The sequence below is a fragment of the Peromyscus maniculatus genome, chromosome 5 (genome assembly GCF_049852395.1).
Source record: "Peromyscus maniculatus bairdii isolate BWxNUB_F1_BW_parent chromosome 5, HU_Pman_BW_mat_3.1, whole genome shotgun sequence".
Classification (NCBI taxonomy): domain Eukaryota; kingdom Metazoa; phylum Chordata; class Mammalia; order Rodentia; family Cricetidae; genus Peromyscus; species Peromyscus maniculatus.
The window spans coordinates 58,503,160-58,524,750 of record NC_134856.1 but is presented as its reverse complement, the minus strand read 5'-3'; the positions used below and the strand labels follow the sequence as shown (position 1 = coordinate 58,524,750).

At 46.2% G+C, this 21,591-nt stretch overlaps 2 protein-coding genes across 2 annotated transcripts in view; both read left to right on the top strand.

The window, feature by feature from the left end:
- The window catches only part of Nup133 (nucleoporin 133), a 50,143-nt gene extending 43,076 nt beyond the window's left edge, over positions 1–7,067 (top strand). The window contains exons 22-26 of the mRNA XM_076572314.1: positions 420–538; positions 2,103–2,183; positions 2,430–2,494; positions 3,815–3,903; positions 6,846–7,067. Of these exons, the coding sequence (XP_076428429.1) occupies positions 420–538; positions 2,103–2,183; positions 2,430–2,494; positions 3,815–3,903; positions 6,846–6,982 (491 nt within the window). The 3' untranslated portion in view covers positions 6,983–7,067. The remainder of the gene's footprint in view (positions 1–419; positions 539–2,102; positions 2,184–2,429; positions 2,495–3,814; positions 3,904–6,845) is intronic.
- Positions 7,068–11,850: 4,783 nt separating this feature from the next.
- Acta1 (actin alpha 1, skeletal muscle) lies at positions 11,851–14,992 on the top strand. Its single transcript, XM_006990937.3, has 7 exons — positions 11,851–11,992; positions 13,022–13,162; positions 13,257–13,581; positions 13,760–13,921; positions 14,023–14,214; positions 14,351–14,532; positions 14,609–14,992. The coding sequence occupies exons 2-7, from the start codon at positions 13,034–13,036 to the stop codon at positions 14,750–14,752; spliced, it is 1,134 nt and encodes a 377-aa protein (XP_006990999.1). The 5' UTR covers positions 11,851–11,992; positions 13,022–13,033; the 3' UTR covers positions 14,753–14,992.
- Positions 14,993–21,591: the final 6,599 nt, after the last annotated feature.

The following is a 21,591-nucleotide window of genomic DNA, read 5'->3' as shown; positions in this document are numbered from 1 at the left end:
AGAGAATCTGTAACACGCAGAAGCCTGGCACTTCATCCCAGGTATTCTTATCCATTAATACATGAGTGCACATAGAAAAAAACCCAGGTTTTGTTTTTCTTCTGCTGTATTGTGGTTTCTGAGTGATACTGCCATGCTCTTCCACTGAGATGCTCTGAAGTGGGCCTGCAGCTGGGCCTCCGACCTCCAGAAGTACCTAAGTAGCTTTCTCTCCGCATCCGTTTTCTGCTAGTGTGGTCATGTATAGACCTTGGATCAAACAGAAAATACGTTGTTAGCAGTGAAGAATAAACAAAGACATAACATCTGGAGACTCTGGGGTAGCAATGAATTGCCTTTAGAGTTGTTTGTTTTTAATTTGCATTTGATAGATGATAGCAGAAATGAAAATCTCATCATTGTCTGTTGTTGACCACCAGCAATGGCTGAGCAAGAGCGCTTCCTACTACACCAGGAGACCCTGCCAGAGCAGCTTCTGACCGAGAGACAGCTGAGTCTTAGTGCGATGCCTGTGTTGACTGCACCCCAGCTCATCAGTGTAAGTGTTGTATATGTCACGGCCTTGTCCTGTTTCCACACTCAACAAGCCTGAGCTTTCTAGGCCATACTGTGGAGCTTCCAACAGGATCTTTTTCCCTCCTCCCACCTGCCAGAGACCTTTCCCCTAGAAAAGCTATTAGGAGCAGGCAGAATTAGCGGGATGCAGCTCCCCAGGCTCTCCAGGTGCTCATTCATGGGGGTCTAGTAGGAATCATGGTAGTTTGCTTTCTCAGAATAGGAGTGTGTGCTGTGAGGTAACTATCCCCCTAGATGTTACTCGGCAGACTCTCGTTAGCAAAGATACACAGGCTTCCGGTACCACCTTCACCTGTTTCCTGGCAACCAAATAATCCAAGGCAAGACCAGAACATCTAGGTTGCAGCAGATGAGCATCTGGTGTTGTGTGCACAGACTTCCTCCTCCTCTCGGGCGTCTCACCGAGTGTGCTCTAATTGTAGTTAAAGGAAACAAGCAGTCCAGAGTCTTGAGTGTAGGCCACTGTGGACAGCTGAGCTTCCGAATAGTGCTCTCTGCTGGGAGAGCATTTACTTGAGAGATCTAAAATGTAGGCTGTAAGTACCAGTATTTTATTTGTCACTGAGAAGGAAAGTGTGGTGCCAGTCTTGCTCAGACACATCATCTATTTAAATGCTACTCTCCGGTTTCAAAAGTGGAGACAAAGGGATTTTACAAAGTATTAGGTTTAAGCCTGTGTGACAATGAAAACTAGGAGATAGGTTATTTATGAAAGATTTTTTTTATATTGTTAAAGGATTATATGCTGTTCTTAAATGAAATTTGTCCTATTACATATAGTTGTTAGCAGAGGAAGATAGGAAAAATTCATATTGATTAAAAGATGGCAGGATTTTGGGGAACGTGTACAGTTATCTAGCATCTAACTCACCAGGGAGACTGGATCACACAGGAAGTGTTGGTTTACTTCTTTACAGTGTTGAGCGTTGGAACCCAGGGCCTCAATGCTAGGCAGGTACTGACCACTAAGCCCAGGGGTATGCTAGGTTGTAGTTTTTAAAGCCATTTGAAAGAGTAGCATTCCAAAAGCCATGCACTGAGTCCCCTGTGAACCCAAGAACAAGAATTTATGTCAAAGATTATACATGAAAGCCTGATAAAAAGCTTGCAGTATCTTCTTAATCTCAGAATATACATTTTCTGGGTTTTTTTTTTTTTTTTAAAAGAACTGCTGGGCAGAGGTGGCTCACGCCTTTAATCCCAGCACTCGGGAGGCAGAGCCAGGCAGATCTCTGTGAGTTCAAGGCCAGCCTGGTCTCCAAAGTGAGTTCCAGGAAAGGCGCAAAGCTACACAGAGAAACCCTGTCTTGAAAAACCAAAAAAAAAAAAACATATGTCCCATTATAGAAATTAATTTCTGGTTTAGAATATGCATTGTTAGACAATTTACTGTACCCAGAATATAGTTCCCAAATGTGACATTGTTCTTGGCTACAAAAATAGGCGCAGATTATATGAAAGAAATCAGTTACTTATTTTCTTTCTCAACTTTCTTGGGTAATTTTCTACCTGGGGACTTGTTGCAGCTGTACATCTGTGAGGAGAACAGAAGAGCCAATGAGTACGATTTTAAGAAAGCCTTGGACTTGTTGGAATATATTGATGAGGTAAGAAATCACTCTGTCTAGGGGGCATGGTGGCTGGCCTCCCAGGGCATCCTGCACACATACAGTGCACTTAACATACATACAAGCAAAATATTCATATACATAAAAATTTTACAGCTGGTGGTGGTGGTGGTTATTAATTAATGCAGAACAACAGTGCTAACTATGGGTTAATATAATTAAATTGAAATGTACATTTTAGTGTTAAAGCCTAGCTTTAATGGGGTTGTTCTGTTTTCTGTGAAGGAGGAAGACGTGAGCATCGATGAGCTGAAGCTGGAGATCCTGTGCAGAGCACTGCAGAGAGATGAGTAAGTCCTTGTTTGGGTGCCAGGGCCATGGGCCGGAACTGCTCCCGCCAGAACTGGAACTTGGTGCACAAGATGGGCTTATATGCTTCCGGTGTTTCAGCATGCTTTGAGCATAGTAGTAGTTTCATTGGTAATCTTACTCTTTTGTTTTGTTTTGTTTTTTGAAGCCCTGTATAGCCCTGGCTGTCCTGGATCTTGTTCTGTAGACCAGGCTGGCTTCAAACTCACAGAGATCCGCCTGCCTCTGCCTCCCGAGTGCTGGGATTAAAGGTGTACACCACCACTCGGCTCTTTTTTTTTTTTTTTTTTTTAATTATTTAGTTTATGAGTGTTTTGCTGATTGTGTGTGTCTGTGCAACACGTGCATGCTTCCCACAGAGGTCAGAAGGTGTTCATCCCCTCCAAATTAGAATTACAGACAATTGGGAGCCACGATATAGGTATAATTTTGATGAGAACTCCCTGTCCTTGTTTAAAATTTTTTAAAACCGTGTGTGTGTGTGTGTGTGTGTGTGTGTGTGTGTGTGTGTGTGTGTGTGTGTGTGTGTGTGTGTACACGCTCACAGGCCACACCACACATGTAGAGGTCAGGGAATCACTTTCTGGAATGAGTTTTCTCCTTCCACCCACCTTGACCAGGTGTCAAACTTGGGTCGTCAGACTTGCAGGGCAAGTCTGTTTGCCCACTGAACTCTCTTGCCAGCCTCTGTTCTGGCTTCTAATCGAGTTTAGGTTGCCTGTGGCTTGTGTACCTTTAGCACTGGAAAGCAATGCTGTGTGTTCATGTCCACTGGAAAGAAAGCCACTCTTCTTCACCTTGTTGGGGTGAGTTCATGTCAAGAAAGACAGAATTTGCTGAAAATTGTTTCTACTACTGTGCTCAGAAAGACAGGCAGCATTTTAGGATGCTGACTAGATTTGTTACTTGAAGCACTTTCTTCAGAAAGATGCCTCACGCTGTATGATGATACACACCTGTAATTCTAGCACCTGAGAGGTGAGGCATGAGGATCAAGAGATTAGGGCCAGCCTGCACTACATAGCAAAATGCTGTGCCCCCCCCACCCCCATCCCCAAAAAAAGCCTTTTTAAACTTGTGTGATGTGGTGGTTGTGATGGCATCTGCTGCCAGTGTAGTTAAGTCAAAACAGATTGGGATGTGTCCCACATTTAGAATCCATTATTTTGATAACTTGAAGCAGGATCACAGAACTTGACACTCTATCCCACGGCCATCAGGAGAAAGCCACAGTAGCAAGCAAAAACCATTTGTCTCAGCTGCCACGATGATTCAGTTTCTCTTGTCATTTTCTTTTCTAGCTGGTCTGGTTCAGATGGTAAAGATGATCCAATCGAAGTATCTAAAGACAGTGTATTTGTGAAGATCTTGCAGAAACTTATAAAAGACGGTAAGTGGTTTATTAACTGTTAGAAATTAAATGTTGCAGCCAGAAGTGGTGGCGCACGCCTTTAATCCCAGCACTCGGGAGGCAGAGGCAGGCGGATCTCTTTGAGTTCGAGGCCAGCCTGGTCTACAGAGTGAGTTCCAGGACAGCCAGGGCTATTACACAGAGAAACCCTATCTTGAAAAACAAAAATAACAAAAACAAAAAGAAGAAGAAAGAAAGAAATGGAATGTTGCTCCTGGTTTTGGATACGTACCATGGGAATTGGGTGTTGCCAGCGTGACATGGCACAGAAGGTCAGATGGAACGAGACCACGTACAGGGTGGAGCTTGTTCTCAGTGAGGCTGCTTTTCTACTCTCCCGCACTGGGGGACCAGGGTAAGGTGCAGGTCTCCAGCGATGACACAGACTCTGGTTGTAACAGCAAAAGTCCCCCGTCAGGCAGCTCACAACTGCCTGTAACTCCAGTTCCTTAGAAAACAGAACCCTCTCTTGCCTCCACAGTCACCTGCACACACATGGCACAAACACATACACATGAAATAAAATCAAAGGCTGCTGAGCATCTCAGCAGGTAAAGACACTTAGACCAAGCCTGAGGTCCTGAATTCAGTCACCATGAGCCATATGGTGAAAGGCGCAGTCAGCTCCCCAAAGTTGTCATTGGACCTTCACACATACACACACACTGAGAAGTGTGACAGTGCTGGAGAGTTGGTTCATCAGCTAAGAACATCTGTTCAGTTCCAGCACCCACATGGTGACTTGCAACTGTCTGTAACTCCAGTCCCAGGGAATCTGAGTCCTTTTCACCCGTGCAGGCATCAGGCACACATGTGGTATACATCCGTACTCGCCAGCAAAACACTCATACACATAAAACAATAAAATAAATAAACATAAATAGATATTTTTAAAGAAAATGTATTAAATTACAAATTGGGACTGGAGAGCTGGCTAAAACAGTTAAGAGCACTTGCTGTTCTTCCAGAGGAGCTGAGTTTGATTCCAAGCACCCACATAGTGGCTCACAACTATCCGTAATTCCATTTCTAGGGAATAGGACACCTGGCCTCTGAGGACACAGGACACACGTGCACACACAGACATGCAAGCAAAATATTCACATATAAAATCTTTTAAAAAGTGAAATTTCAAGATATTTATATACACATCCATTTTAGACATTAAGACTAACATTCAATTTAGAAATAAAAATAACAATATGTTTTATGCCTATGTTCTGTGAGAGAAATACCATTTGTGACTCACACCTTTAATCCCAGCATTCAGGAAGCAGAGGCAGGCAGATTTCTGAGTTCGAGGCCATCCTGGTCTACAAAGTGAGTTCCAGACAGCTAGGACTGTTACACAGAGAAACCCTGTCTCAGAAAACCAAAACAACAACAAAAAATTCCATTTGCTGAAAAGGGCTCAAATATGGTACTCTTTGGGAAAGATGAATCTATCTCAAAAGGAGACTTCTGCCTTTCATATACTGGGAGCTTAAGACATGAAGAATGTCGGAAAAGACACAAAGGACAGTACAGTTCATACACAGAAACAGGTCTGATTCTTAAGAATTATTAGATAAAATACTTGGTGGTAGTGCATGCCTTTAATCCCAGCACTTGGGAGGCAGGGGCAGGTGGATCTCTTGAGTTGACACCCAGCCTGGTCTTCAGAGCAAGTTCCAGGACAGCCAGGACTACACAGAGAAACCCTGTTTTGACAAAAAACAAACACAAATCTGTTAGATCAAAACACAGGATGCCAGGTCCAGGTAGTGTGAAGACCAGCTAACCTACCTCTAGCAGATCCTTTCATATTTAGAGATGCTATATTTGAGGAACATACAATGACATGTATCCTAAGTCCAGTGATCCTACAGAATGAATAAGAGTTGTATTCATTGGTGTGGCATTCACATGACTCCAACATTTGCTATGCATATGCATGCAAGATATATCATTTAATCTACATAAAACATGCCTGCCCCTACCTGGCACAAAGTAGACCTTTGTTTTTTGATGTTGCAGAATTATTCAACTAATCATTATAACAAATAGAAAAAGATGGTGCTGACTGCTTCAAGAATATTTTTACTGGACAAGTGACTCCTCTCAAGGATATCTTCCTTAAAACTAGAGAACCTGTTAGTAATATAACAGATTATATGCTCTTATTCATGCAAAATTTTTGACCCATTTTCTTTGTCAAATGGGGTTACATGCTCTGTTGTAATTGCTGTGGCTCAATAGTCCATTGATTGGTGCTTCCTGGCTTTCCTGACCCCACTATCCTTCTAGTCTCTGACTTGAGTTGAAATGCTACAGTATGTGTGATTTCATTTCTTTGGGACAGAGTCTTGCTGTGCTGCCCAGACTGGACTTGGGCTTTCAGGTTCAAGGGACCCTCCTCCCTCAGCACGCTAAGTGCTGGAAGGATGCACCCAGGTTAAACTGTGACACCTTTACTGTATCGTGGCCAGCTCTGTGGCAGTATTTCTGCTACATTGTTCCCCAAATAGGACAACACAGAAATAACTATTAGTTGAAAACTTCCACATTGAAGGAATGTCTTTTGGCTTTTTGAGAGTTTTTCTCTGTAGCCCTGACTGTCCTGGAACTAGAACTCGCTCTGTAGACCAGGCTGTTCTCAAACTCAGATCTGCCTGCCTCTGTCTCCAGTGCTGAGTGCTGGGATTAAAGGCGTCTTAAATGGTAGAAAATGAAAGGTGCAGACTCCACTGCAGACCTCACCTGGAGTGGCTGCTTGACCAGTGAGGGCCTGCAGGTGGCTCTGAAGAGGCTGTTGTCAGAGGGAGGGCACTGGGACTGGGAGGAGGCTCCAGTGTGGGGCCTGTGAGCTCAGTGACCACCACCAGCCTCTCATCCACTGGGGAGTCTCTGAAATCGTAAGTGACTGTGTCTCTTGTTTGCAGGCATCCAGCTCAGCGAATACTTGCCAGAGGTGAAGGACATACTTGAAGCAGCGCAGCTGGGAAGCCTGAAGTCCAACCCTTACTTTGAGTTTGTTCTAAAAGCAAATTATGAGTATTATGTCCAAGGACAGATGTGACCTTTGTAGAAATGGTTGTTCTAAAATTTGTATAAATATTTGCTTATAAAAAAATTTGAGGCTGAAAAAACTAGGTTTTAATCAACTTGAAGTTTATATAGTTTCATCTGTGGCAGCCGGGTTTTTTCATGCTTTATTTGGGAGCTAGAATATAAAGTGGGAGCATAATCCTAATTTTCTTTCAGTTGTAACATATTTTCTTCTTATTTTCCACGTGAAGTCACCATTGTTTGTGTTACTGCCCTTTCTCCAGCCTCCCTTGGTCCAGTGAGGCATGCAGTTCTCTCTGGCACTGCCCCCTTGTGCACATCATGCCTGTTTTGAGGATTGTAAGATTGAGTCAAGTTTGGTGACATGCACCTATAATCCCAGCACTAGAACCTGAGACAGGAAGATACTGAGTTCAAAACCACTCTGGCAAACAAAGCAAGATCTTGTCTTAAAAAACAAAACATTGCCTCCCTCACCTCTAATTGGTTAACCAATACCAGCCCTTAAATAATATACATATAAATAATATTTTATGGACTGAGCAGGTTGTGTTTATATATTTAGGTCAACAATTAAAAGAGGCCATAAATTTAAGAGCAGTGGAGCAGGGAATAATATGAGGTATTGGAGGGGACATGGGAAGGGGAAAACAATTTAATTATATTTTAATTTCAAAAAATTAAGGAAAACCATGTTTTTCAAGATTGCCCTAGCCGGGCAGTGATGGCATACACCTTTAATCCCAGCACTCCGGAGGCAGAGGCAGGTGGATCTCTGTGAGTTCGAGGCCATTCTGGTCTACAGAGTGAGTTCCAGGAAAGGCGCAAAGCTACACAGAGAAACCCTGTCTTGGCGGGGGAAAAGAAAGGAGATTGCCCTAATCAGTCTCTGGAGTCACTGTGACTCTGGGTATGGTACACTGAGAAGTCTCTGGTATACCTATATCTCTTTAGGTCAGAGCCAGAAGGAAGTACCTACTTAGCAAAATGAATGTCAGATTTTACTGAGTTAATATATGACTGAGAAACCAAAACAGTGGGTCTTAACTCATGAGAGTTGACAGCTGATAACTCATTGGAAATGAACCTCACTTTTTGCACTGATTAAAACAAACAAACAACAAAACATTTTAGAGGTCTCATTATGAAGCTCTAGATGATCTGGAATTCACAATTCACTGATGTAGACCAGGCTGGCCTCAGACTCACACAGATCACCTCCTAAGTCCTGGGATTAAAGTTTACCACACCCATCAATAATGGATGAATCTTTTTTTTTTTTTTTTTTTTTTTTTTTTTTTTTTGGTTTTTCGAGACAAGGTTTCTCTGTGTAGCTTTGCGCCTTTCCTGGAACTCGCTTTGGAGACCAGGCTGGCCTCGAACTCACAGAGATCCGCCTGCCTCTGCCTCCCGAGTGCTGGGATTAAAGGCGTGCGCCACCACCGCCCGGCCTAATAATGGATGAATCTTAATGAAAGTGTTTTAGTGAGTAAGATGTTTGTGTGGCTTTCTGAGCTATCAGTAAATTGTCACTGCTACCAAATATGGTACTTGCATTGACTGTAATCTCAGTATTGACTCAGTGAGCCTGAGTCAATGGTTTCATGATGGTTCCTAGTTTCACCATAGTTGGTCCTTTCACAAACACTGCAATGCTGAGGCCAGTCTGCCCATAGATGTTTTATAAGCCCCAGTAAGGGGCCTAGGCAGCCTCTATGAGGCATAGAGGCAGAGATTTCGTTGTTTCATTCTCTTAACTGGATGTTGTGGGAAGGGCCAGAAATCTTCAAGACGGATTCATGGCGTCTTAGGCTTTCATGGTCCCATATTCCTGAGTATTTCCAGGCTAACTACAGTTTGACTACGGCCTCCCCCACTCCCATTCTGTCCTCAGAATGACTATATATTCATGTATAAAAAGTCCACATATGACATAGTGGCACATGTCTTTAATCCTAGCACTTGGGAGGCAGAGCTAGGTGGATCTGAATTTGAGACCATCCTAGTGTACATAGAGAACTCCAAGCCAGCCACTGCTGTATAGTGAGATTCCATCTCAAAAAAATGACAAGAACCTACACATTGATGCAATATGTACTGAAAAGTATATGTGTGTGTACATATATATTGTATGTGTATATACATTATGCGTGTATATGCCATACAATATGGGTATGTGTATATCTTTTACAACATATACATGTATGTATGTATGTATGTATGTATGTATGTATTATATAATATATACATATATGCACACACACACACATATATATGTGTATGTATATATATATATATAAACAAGCTTCTTTTGTATGCAGCTCTGACTGGCCTCAAACTCTTAGTCCTCCTGCCTCAGCCTCCCAAGTTCTAGGACTACAAGTGTACACCACTATCCCTGGCTAGAACATTTTTTTAAGGCATGTGGAGAAAATATACACAAGTAACTGTTTAACCTGGAAGCCTTGGGTTCCTGTTTTGGAATGGGCCTTGGACGGCATTAGACCACCTTTTGTTTTATATGAGGTATGGTGAGTACTTTGCACACTTTGACTCTGTTCTCAGTCAAAGTCTTTTTCCTCACCTGCTAGGATGGCAGGTCCATGTACAGATGTACCATGGCCTTAATTAAAACAAGGGGTGTTTTGTCCATAGGAGTCTGTTTCTGGGGCCAGTGTACGGTTCAGCAGGTAAGCTCAGCAAGCCTGGCAGCCTGAATTCAATCCCCAGAATCTACATGAGGGTGGAAGGAGAGAACCAACTCCAGAGCTGTCCTCTGACCTCCTGCCTCCCTGGGGCTCTGTGGGTCCAGAGCTGCTACAGGCTTAGAAGGGTAGAGTTGACCTGTGCCACTGCCCGTTGCAGTGTTAACCTGTTAACTGCCCTGTTTGCCTCTGAGTAGGGTGTGAGAAGTGAAGGGGCAAAGTAGAAAGAAAAGAAGTGTGAACATACTAGCTCTGCCCACAAGCATTTGCGAGGCCAGCAGGAAGATGGTGAGCTCGAGTCTAGCCAGGATCCCAGAGAAAGAGACCTTGTCAGGAAAGGAAAAGACAGTGCTGCTGAGGTTAGAGAGTGCACCTGCCCCGCTCACCTGCTTGCTGCTGTACCAGGGGTGGTGAAACAGGTCTCCTGGAGTTCGAAGACACTTGTTCAAGGTCAACTTTGGATGTGCTGAATGTCATGCTGAGCTGAGAAAACTTTGTAGTGGGATGAGCTAGAGTCACGGTGAGCAGGCTTGCTGCAGTCTGAGGCAGTCCTTCCAGCCCAGCCCCTGTGATGTCCAGGGAGGGCATCAGCACATTTCTCCCTGCACTCACGGCCCCAATAAATGAGTCCCCAAAGCTGCACGTAGCATGCATTTGCTGCTCCTTAGTTCTGCTGTCCCAGCACAGGGTAAAGACAAAGCCACGGAGCTAATAATGGCCCCATTAGGCTGTGCAGCCCACAGGTTAGGAAGAGCTGTGTGGGAGTCTGGAGGAGCCTCAGCAGAGGATCTGCACCTGTCCCAGCTGCCGAGTTCCACTCCAAATGTGAACAACTATTTTGGGAACGCTTAAGCCATCAGAAAAGTGAATGGCTCCATGGTGGCTTGGCTCTGATGCACCCCTCAAAGTATGTCGTCTGGTTGACCACAGAACACTGTCTTGGGCTTTCTTGTCCTCCCTACCCAAATTGAGAAAGGCGCCAAGAGACAAACGACCTCTGTTCACCCCTACTCCACCTTCCATAAGTAGCTCCTAGAAACCCAAAGGATCCCCATCTATCACTGGTATAAATAGGCCTGGCAGGTGGTGGCTCCAAGGTGGATGGGAAGCAGCCGGGCTGACAGGCATCATCCTCTAAATATAAAGATGAATCTGCCCGGGAGAAGCCACTCCACTCTGGGCTCCAGTGTAAGGTCTTGGTGCTCCTTAGAAGGGACTTCCCTCACCACCTCTCTGCCTCAGCCCCCTCCAGGCTCCAATAGTTCCACTGTGACCCTTTCAGACCCAGGGGAGGGACACAGTGCCACCAAAGGGGAAGGGGTATCATTGGCTCAGCCCAGCCAACTAACTGAAAGTCAGTTCTGGAGTTAGGGACACACACACATACACACACACACACACACACACACACACACACACACACACACACACACACCTCTGTTCTTCCCAAGTGTGCACTGCAGAACGTAGGGGGCAGCTCTCATGCCCTGGTCTCACATGCCGTGTGTCAGGACCACAACAGCCCCCATGGTTCCTCACCGCCGCCGCCTCCTCTCTCCAACAGTTGTCTGCCCTGTGACAGCTGCATGTCCTACACTGACTGACAGCCTGCACGGAGTGGGGGGTGGGGTGGGGTGGGGTGGGGTCAGATCTCTGGATTGTAGGGGGGGGGGGCGGTTTAAAGTGGGAAAGAAAATGAAGTTCAAGTGTGCGGCTTATTTTCCATCCCTACCTGGGGCCTGTGACCCCTCCCAGCTCACCTGATCCCAGGGCTTGGGCTTAAGCACCAGGGCTTGGTAGCCTGAGTTAACCCATAAATGGGGTGTAATGTGTGAGGTCAGGAATCAGGTACCTTCTCAGCGGCTCATGTGCCCAGGGTGGGCAGAGCTGGGGAGACCTTTGAAACAGGTAGAGTTTGGGAAGTGCAGACCAGTCATCTGCAAAAACAGTGACCTTTGGCCCAGCCCATCCCTGCAGTGAGCATTGGAGCCAGTTGGGAGGGGCAGACAGCTGAGGATACTCTCCATATATGGCCCGGTCCGGTCCTAGCTACCTGGGCCAGGGCCAGTCCTCTCCTTCTTTGGTCAGTGCAGAAGACCCGGGCGGGGACCCAGGCTGAGAACCAGCCGAAGGAAGGGACTCTAGTGCCCGACACCCAAATATGGCTTGGGAAGGGCAGCAACATTCCTTCGGGGCGGTGTAGGGAGAGCTCCCAGGGACTATATAAAACCTGAGCTAGGGGACAGGCAGTCACAGGACGTGAAGCCTCACATCCCACCCTCGGCAGGCATCCAGGGCCAGAGTCAGAGCAGCAGGTAGGGTGGAGGTGGGGAGGGTGGCCTGGAGGACCCAGCAGATCAAGCTGTTTAGCCTTGGGCCTGTGTCTAGCATCACACTCTGCCCTAGAGGCAGACGGTTTAAAGAGGAAACTTGGCTCTGGAAATTTCTCCAAACTCATCTCCAGACCATTTGAGCTGCTGACTTGGCATTTAGGATATGTCTGAAGCTCTGATATCTACCCATTACCACCTCCACATCCCTCCCTCCCCCCTCCCTGAGGACTAAATCCAGGGCCTCCTGCAAGTGAGCAAGCCAGTGCTCTGCTACTGAGCCACGTGCCAGCCTTGGCTGCTTGAGATTTCTCTCCCTGAAATATCCTTTTTTCCTTCCCTCCTTTTATCCCTCCTTCCTCCTTACTCTTTCTCTGCTGGGACCAAATCTGGGTTCGTAGAGCTACACCCCAGGCCCTGGGAGACCGATTTGGAGATGTGTTTGGAGAGATTCAGCATTGTCTTACCCTTGGCTCAACTCCCTCTGAGTCTGAGGCTTTTCTAAAGTCAGCAAGGCCTAGGAAAGCTAATCTTCTCTGGACTAGGAGACAGGTGGAAGTGTCCTTTCTGAGTCTGGAATATTGTGGGTGTTCAAACAGGCAACTTCTCCATAGTTGGGACAGTATTGCGCTTCTTTGGGCAGCGTCCTCCACCCTCTCACAGGACAGGCAGGTGGGCAGTGTGGGCCTTAATGTCTCCTTCACAGGTGACATTGGGAAGTAGAGAGGATAGCATTAGTGCCAGCTGTGGGGTGAAGGTAGCGGGCCCCAGGTCTCCAGAGGATGACCCCCGCATACCTCGTTGGAGGACTTAGTGTGGTCCACAGACGGTGCTTCCCTTAGCAAAAGCACAGCCTTGGGCTGGGATGGCATCCTCTGGCCCTCTGCAAGGGGCTGGGGGAAAGGAATCTCTGGATCTCCAAAGGGAAGGTTGGTTGGGCAGACATCACCCTAACTAACCCCCACCACACACACACTAATGCTTGTCAACACCACTATGGCCTCGTCCTTGCAGAAACAAGACACCATGTGCGACGAAGACGAGACCACCGCCCTCGTGTGTGACAACGGCTCTGGCCTGGTGAAAGCCGGCTTTGCCGGGGATGACGCCCCCAGGGCTGTGTTCCCATCTATTGTGGGCCGCCCCCGACACCAGGTCAGTCTGCTGCCGGGGAAGGGCAGCTTCGCTGAGTACGGGCCCGTGTTTCCCTCCATCTGTGGTAACAAGTGTCTGATGTCTCCACCTACAGGGTGTCATGGTGGGTATGGGTCAGAAGGACTCCTACGTGGGCGATGAGGCCCAGAGCAAGCGAGGTATCCTGACCCTGAAGTACCCCATCGAGCATGGCATCATCACCAACTGGGACGACATGGAGAAGATCTGGCACCACACCTTCTACAATGAGCTTCGTGTGGCCCCTGAGGAGCACCCGACCCTGCTCACTGAGGCCCCCTTGAACCCCAAAGCTAACCGCGAGAAGATGACCCAAATCATGTTTGAGACCTTCAACGTGCCTGCCATGTATGTGGCCATTCAGGCGGTGCTGTCCCTTTATGCCTCTGGCCGTACCACCGGTAAGTGACCACATATGGCCCACTCTGGGCCAGGTAGTTTTCTCCCAACATGATGTCGTCCTAGTTCTGTGCCCTGCGCCATACCCATCCAATCCCTGATGTCCACTTTCCTATCCCAGTGCTGTCCCCGCTGTCCCTGCTGGTCCCCTCCGCTTATGCACGCCCCTCCCCCTCGCAGGCATCGTGTTGGATTCTGGGGACGGTGTCACCCACAACGTGCCCATCTATGAGGGCTATGCCCTGCCACACGCCATCATGCGTCTGGACCTGGCCGGGCGTGATCTCACTGACTACCTGATGAAGATCCTCACCGAGCGTGGCTATTCCTTCGTGACCACAGGTGCGTGCTTCCAACGCCCGCCCGCTTAGGGCAGGCCACAGAGGGCGAGCATGCGCCCCAGGCCTTGCCCTGAAACTTCCCTACTCCTTCTGCCCCTGCAGCTGAGCGTGAGATCGTGCGCGACATCAAAGAGAAGCTGTGCTATGTGGCCCTGGACTTCGAGAATGAGATGGCCACCGCTGCCTCCTCCTCCTCCCTGGAGAAGAGCTACGAGCTGCCTGACGGGCAGGTCATCACCATCGGCAATGAGCGCTTCCGTTGCCCGGAGACGCTTTTCCAGCCCTCCTTCATCGGTGAGCCATCCGCTAGGCTGGTATAGGCTGGTGTACCGGGATCTGTCTCCCCTCCCCCCTCCTCACGCCTCAGAGTACCGGTGCCCTTAGTCCCTTGACGCTGTGGTCGCTCACACTGCCTCTTCCTGGGCACCAGGTATGGAATCTGCGGGGATCCATGAGACCACCTACAACAGCATCATGAAGTGCGACATTGACATCAGGAAGGACCTGTACGCCAACAACGTCATGTCAGGGGGCACCACCATGTACCCTGGTATCGCTGACCGCATGCAGAAGGAAATCACAGCTCTGGCTCCCAGCACCATGAAGATCAAGGTGGATGACGTGACTGGTGTGGGCGGAGACACAGGGGCGGGGGGACACGCAGGCACCTGACACTCTTGTCTTACAGATCATCGCGCCCCCTGAGCGGAAGTACTCAGTGTGGATCGGTGGCTCCATCTTGGCCTCGCTGTCCACCTTCCAGCAGATGTGGATCACCAAGCAGGAGTACGACGAGGCCGGCCCCTCCATTGTGCACCGCAAATGCTTCTAGACGCACCCTCATCTGCGTCCACTCTCTCTCCTCAGGACCGCAATCGTGCTGTGCTTGCAGGGTGGTCCCATCCATCCTCCGCCATGGCTCCATCGCCACCACTGCAGCCAGCACCTGTTTTTGTCCTGTACAGAGATTGACTCGTTTTACCTCATTTTGTTATTTTTCAAACAAAGCCCTGTGGAAGGAAATGGAAAACTTGAAGCATTAAAGCCAGCCATTTTGTTTTGCTGCAATAAAGTGTGTGTTGTCTTTATTTCCCCGGGATAGGGGGTACCACTTTTCGCGGAGCTCCAAGTGGGTGCTGCTCCTTAGGAAACAAAGTTAGGAAGTTAGATCTTCTCACCCAAACCCCACGGTTTCCACTTCTGGATCGTAGCCCCTCCCCCTATAGGGAGTTGGAGAGGCTTGCCTGGTTCCTGGCGGCTGCTGGCTGAGGCATCTTCTTCCCCCTTCACAAAAGCTGCGGCTACCGCCCGCTGAGTCAGCGGGCGCTGACCGTGGTGCTGGCCGGAGTTCCTCTCAAATCTGCCTCAAGCCAGGGCTGGAAATCAGATCCTCAAATCTAACCAAAAACTTGTATTCTGCATGTAATAAAAACTCTTAACAGTCACCGACTCTTCCAAACTTGGAAGTCCTTTGCTCTCTTCCCATTAAATGCTGGTGGCTCGGAGAAGCGCTCTTTTTTTTTTTTTTTTTTTTGGTTTTTCGAGATAGGGTTTGTCTGTGTACCTTTGGAGCCTTTCCTGGAACTCACTTGGTAGCCCAGGCGGGCCTTGAACTCACAAAGACCCGCCTGCCTCTGCCTCCCAAGTGCTGGGATTAAAGAAGCGCTCTGCTTGTAGGGCTGTGGAGAAGCTACCAGGGAGGGAGGGCAGGGAAGGATTTGGAGTTTGCAGAAAGGAGGCAGCTATGGAAGGCAGCTGGCGAAGTCCAAGGCTGGCAGCCAGGCTCACAGGAGAAAACATAAGCACAAGAATTGGTTACCACTCACCATTTTTAAAAATCTAACCCAGTGCCTTGAGCATCCTATGATAGCACTGTATCACGAAGCTACATCCCAGCCAACATCAAATGTGAAACAAACCATGACAGTTTGAAATCCTACAGGAGATGAACAATACCTGCTTTTTGTCTATGTCTTAGACAGGCTCTCGTTTGCAGTGGAGACTGGCCTTGAACTCCCAGTCATCCTCTTGCCTCAGTCTCTCTATTGCTGGCATTGCACCAGTATCAATCACCAGACCCAACTTGCTGTTAGAAGTAGCTTTCTATTCCTAGTCAATATTTCTAGAGCAGTGGTCCAAATAAAACAGATGCCAACTCAAGGAAGGAAACAAACTCACTTAGAAGCATGTTTACAGATAGAGTTGCTTATGTGGCTGGGGCCTTATTTCCTCCTTTCTTTCCTATTGACAAGCTCCAGGAGTTTCCAACCCCTGCCCACCCCCCCCCAGGATACTGATCAGAAGAACTGGCTTCTAAATAAAGCTTCAGACTTTATTACAATGAGCACAAGGTACTAGACTTACTGAAAAGCACCTGTTTGTTCAACCCAGCAAGAAGGAAAGTTTTAAATGGTCCATTTTCTAGCCTACAGAGGAGCTCAGCATTTATTGATAACACTAAATATAAATAAGGATGTCTGACCTGCATTAAAGACACAATAGTGTCTTTAATGCTGGACATAACTGAACAAACCCCATCCACAGCCCGAATAATTTGCACAGCAAATGGCCTGGATCAGTATTCTCTAAGCTAGCTGCCATCTTGAGGGTGTTTGAGCCAGAGGCTTAAATATGACCACAACAGGTAATGACCCATTTCTCCTGCAGAGATAATCACTCAGTAAGCAACTCAAGACACTTTGAAGCTGACAGAAGTTTGAAGACACTCTGGAATCAAATGGTTTCCTTGAGCACCAATCAGCATCTAAGACCCACTCTCCCAGAGAAAAGGAGACCAAAATCATGAACTCTATAATTTCATTCAAGATGTATCGAGCCTAAAATTACATTCCTCTCCCTGATATTTCACTGAATAGAAGTAAGCATCATACATTTTGTTAGTGTTCTGCGTCTTTTCGTGCTCTGGGAGAAAGCTGTTGATGTTGTAGGTATTTACCAGAGAAGACTGCTCAGATATGGGTTTAAACCAATAGAAAGTCTTTATTAGCTGGACGGCAACTATGGTGGATGTTCGGAATTCCAGTGTAGAACCAAACCTTTCTCAGGGTGAGCTTTTAAACACACAAACCATGTCCTGGGTTGAAGTACTTCAGTTAACAAGAACATTTAGCCAGAAGTAGAACTACAGAAGCCAAAAGGCAAGGTTAGCACATTTAGAGACTTTCCCAGAACTATATGGACTTTGATGGATTAGGCCTTTGTTTTAGTTTTGGCACGTGTTGCTGTCTACGTGCTGAGTTTGACAGCCTGAATGGTATGTCCATCATGGAGTCAGTTGTGGTAAGGCCTGGGGGCTACTAAGGTCTAGGGCCCTATTACTGTTGATATCTGACAAATTGTGTTAAAAATGAGGCCTGAAAATTCAGTGTAGTGTTTTGTGTGGAAAGGATGACAAGACAAAAAGCTAGAACACACAAACATTTGTGCAAGGTTGGGGAACCAATGATTTTCACCGTTATCTAGTGCCTACTGAGTAAGATGTTTTTGTTGACAAGCTGTTCAGAGAATCAGTACACATGGCAGTTCTTAAGTATTGTTTAGGGAATAAAGATAAGAGAGAATTTGTTTTTTGTTCCCAGCACAGAAACACGCACACACTGGATATGGTAGCACACGCCAGTATTCCCAAGAGTGGAGAGTTAAAAGCAGCGTCAATTCAAAGTCATCCTAGGCCATGCAGAAAGTTTGAGGTCAGTCTGATCTACATGAGACGCTGTATCAACACAAAACTACATAGCATGGCACAAACTATGTCACAGCAGGCAGGCAGGCATGCACACACACACACACACACAAAGAAAAGAAATAAGGGGTGAGCTGTGAGTGTCAACATGCAGTCAGATGACTTTTCATCATCCCTGGGGCTCTGGCTTCACAGTGGGAAGTAACAGCACCATTATTAAGAAACCCGTGGGTGGCAGGCCAGGTGAGCTGTGGTCCAAGCACCGCTTTAGATACTGCACAGGAACACAGAACAAGAACAGGCAGAAAACACAGCCCACGGGTCTTAGAAAAGTGTCAGTGTCCCTTCCTTGCTTTTGAAGCATTGCTCAGCTCCTGCTTGGAGCCTGGGGAATTTTGCCCCAAACTCTGCTGTTAATGTGGTTTATTTGTTGTTGTTTCCAGTGGGTTTCTTTTAGCCAAAGACAGGATGACCTTGAACTTCTGATCCTCTGGGACTACAGGGGTGCTCTGGCATGGCCGGTTTATAGAGTGCTGGGGGTAGAAACGGGACTTCACATATGCTATGCAAGCTGAGCCCGCCCCTAGCCCTGCTGCTGGGTTTCAAGCTGCTCTGTTTCCTGGACTAAACATGAGTCTGCCAAGTCCCCCGGAGGTCGAGCACCAGCTGGGAAGCCGGGGGCCTGGAGGCCCTGCAATCTAAAGCTAACACATAACATGTCCATGAACCACCTGAACCATGAAAAAGAACAAAATGAAGGGCAAATTGACAAGGGAATTAGGTCAGAATGATAAAGCACCACAAAGCTCCCATGGGTAGCATGAGGGCGGGGGTTTGTTTTGCCTGCTTTTTTTTTCTTCTTCTTCATTCTTCCATGTTCCTTCCAACTTATTTTTCCAGCAAATATATGTCATGTTAATACCAAAATGTTGAAGTAAAATCAAAACCAAATAATTAAGCAAAGGAAAAGGCCAAAATGTCCCAGCTGCAGGGGTTCTAGTTTGGGTGGCCAGGATGGTGTATTAGTCAGGGTTCTCTAAAGGGACGGAACCAATGGGATGGATACATATAAAGATCGTCTTGTGTTTCTTGTAAGATTTTTCTGGGGACTTACAAAGCCTCATAGCTTAACAGTGTATACACAAGCAATGCTAACTTGTTGCATTATCTTTTGTATATATAGCTTGGTTCAGCTTGCTTTCTTAGGATGGTACTATACAGCAGTATTCTCTAGGCAAACAACTGCCATCCTCATAAGACCAACTGCGGAGTCTTATAAAAAGATCACGACAGCTGGGCTTGTTGATTGTAAGTGCTCTGGAGGAGGAGTGGCTAAGGAGCGTCTCTGGACCCTCATCTGAGAATCCAGCCTTTCCTCCCAGCCAGGGGTGTGTAACTCGGCTCTAGTCAGATGTGGTCTCATGCTTTGGGGGGAGGAGCTAAAGTATATACGTTGGGGAAAGACTAGGGAGAGGGGGACCATGTATGCAGCTATGGGGAAGCCCTCGTACGTACGGGGTGAGAACTCTCCAGTGTGGCTGCTTTTGAGCCCATTCTCCTGTCAGTGACCCTTCTCTATGCTCTGTAAGGAAGTTTAGTAAATTCATTGGCTCCCCCAGGGGGAACTTTGATAAAAACCAAAGTTTGGTTTGTCATTGGGGCCTTATGAAGAGGAGACAAACATTGCTTAGTTCCCTCTCCCCAGAGGGAAAGTTTTCATAATAGATTATGAATTTATTTCTTAATGTTATTATGTTGTTGCTGAGTATTCACCAGAGATGACTACTTGGACATGGGTTTAAGCCAACAGAGAGTGGCGTTCAGGATCCCAGTGGAGCCCAGGTCTTTCTCAGAGTGAGCTTTTAAGCACAAAAACCATGTCCTGAGTTGATATACTTTAGTAAACAAGAACAGTTAGCCAGAAGCAGAACTACAGAAGTCAAAAAGCAAGGTTAGCACATTTAAAGACTTTTCTAGAACTATGTGTTAGGCCTTCGTTTTGGTTTTGGTGGGTGGTGCTGTCTACATGCTGTGTTTTACAGCCTGAATGGTATGTCTAACATGGAGTAAGTTGTGCTAAGGTCTAGGGGCCTCCTAAGGGCTGGGGCTCTGTTACAGTGTCTTATGGTATTAAGACAGGAAAACAATAAGTAAGAGAATGTTAAAAAGATGCAAAAATGGAAACTGCATTCAGGCAGCAGAGGCATGCAGATCTCTGAGTCCGAGGCCAGCCTGGTCTACATAGTGAGTTCCAGGATGGCCAGAACTACATAATGAGACCCTGTCTCAAAAACAAACAAACAAAAATAAATTTGTGAAATTGTTTTAGTGAAAAAGACTTTATATGTGAAACTAAGATGGCTGGATGTTTCCAGAATGGGAAGAGAAACTAGAAAGTTTATGCAAGTTAGTAAGATCTGAGTAAGTTATTTAAGGTATGCAAAATTGAGACTTAGAGATGATGAATATAGTATTAAAGTTTATAAGGTCATAATTTAATACAATTTTTTTCCTGAGACAGGGGTTCTCTGTGTAGCTCTGGATGTCCTGGAACTTGCTCTGTACACCAGGCTGTCCTCAAACTCAGAGATCCTCCTGCCTCTGCCTCCCGAATGCTGGTTTTAAAGGCATGTGCCGAAGTTTAATGTATTGGTGTTAAAGCTCTGCTTACAATGATGGAGCTGTTGATCTGTCCTTGGTAATCATTTTAAAAAACTGGCTTAAAGAACAAAAAAGTATGTCTAACCAAAGTTTATCTAGAAGTATCAGGGTCTTTTGATTGTTTCTTGAGACAGGGTCTCACTGTATATTTTTGGATGACCTAGAACTATGTAGACCAGGCTGGCCTTGAACTTATATAGGCCCAGCTACTTCTGCCTCCAGAACACTGTGCCTGAAGTATTTGGTTTTTGAGAAAGGTTTATCTAAATAGTATACAACAGTTAAAAGTACTAGACTATTGTAACTGACTTTCTGGGTGTCTGTTTGGAGGCCTATAGTAATGTGCCCAGAGAGATTAAAAGAGAACACTGTCCCCTGGATCCCAAGGTCAACTTGGTTCCAGGGAACTGTGGGTATATCTTGAAATGTTCTGTAACTAAGGGAAGTCACCTGTTCTTTTATTCAAGGAGGCCATGAAGACCATATCTGGTGAATTCTAATCTGTGTCCAGTCTACAAAGAAGATGGTCAACACAGGAAAAATTTTCTCAACTCTTCCAATCGAAGCCACAATCAAGCAAGGCCTTTTGACATATCCTCACACAGAAAACTGGGACAAGAAAGGTTAAAGGAGCCAGAGGTTCCTCTCAAGTCCAAGTGATCCTGAGAACTAGATCTTCAACTGGCTTTGATGGTACAAAAAGTGAGGGGAAAAAAAGACTAATTCTGGACACCTACATGGTCTTTAAAACCCACTATGAAAGCATAGCCAAAATCTAAAATGATGGGTGTGTTCAACAGTCCAAAGGATCACACTGCCCAAATATTAGGCTAAAATCTATATAAGATGTTATTTATGCAACTATTTCCCATTTCACTAATGATTCTCTTCTTGATTAAAAAAAAGAAATGATGCAGGCCAGGAAGTTGGCTCAGCAGGTAAAAATACTTGCTTCCAAGTGTGACTAGCCAAGTTTAATCATTGGGACTCACAAAAATTGTCCTCTGATCTCCACATGTGTGCTATGCATGTATACCGCCCCCCAACACACACACACAAAAATTAAATAACTAACTAAATAAAATGTTTAAAAAAGAAGAAAAAAGAAGAAAGGAAGAAAGAAAGAAAAAGAAAAAAAAGAAGAAAGGAAAGAAGGAAGGAAGGTAGAAAGAAAAAAAGAAAATCCCTAGATATGAGACTTCAGATCTTGTTGGATCATTGTAGCAAATACTTACCATCAAGAAAGATAGGTCCACTATTGTTTGTTTATTTATTTGTTTGTGTTGTTGTTTTGCCCTCAGCAGGGT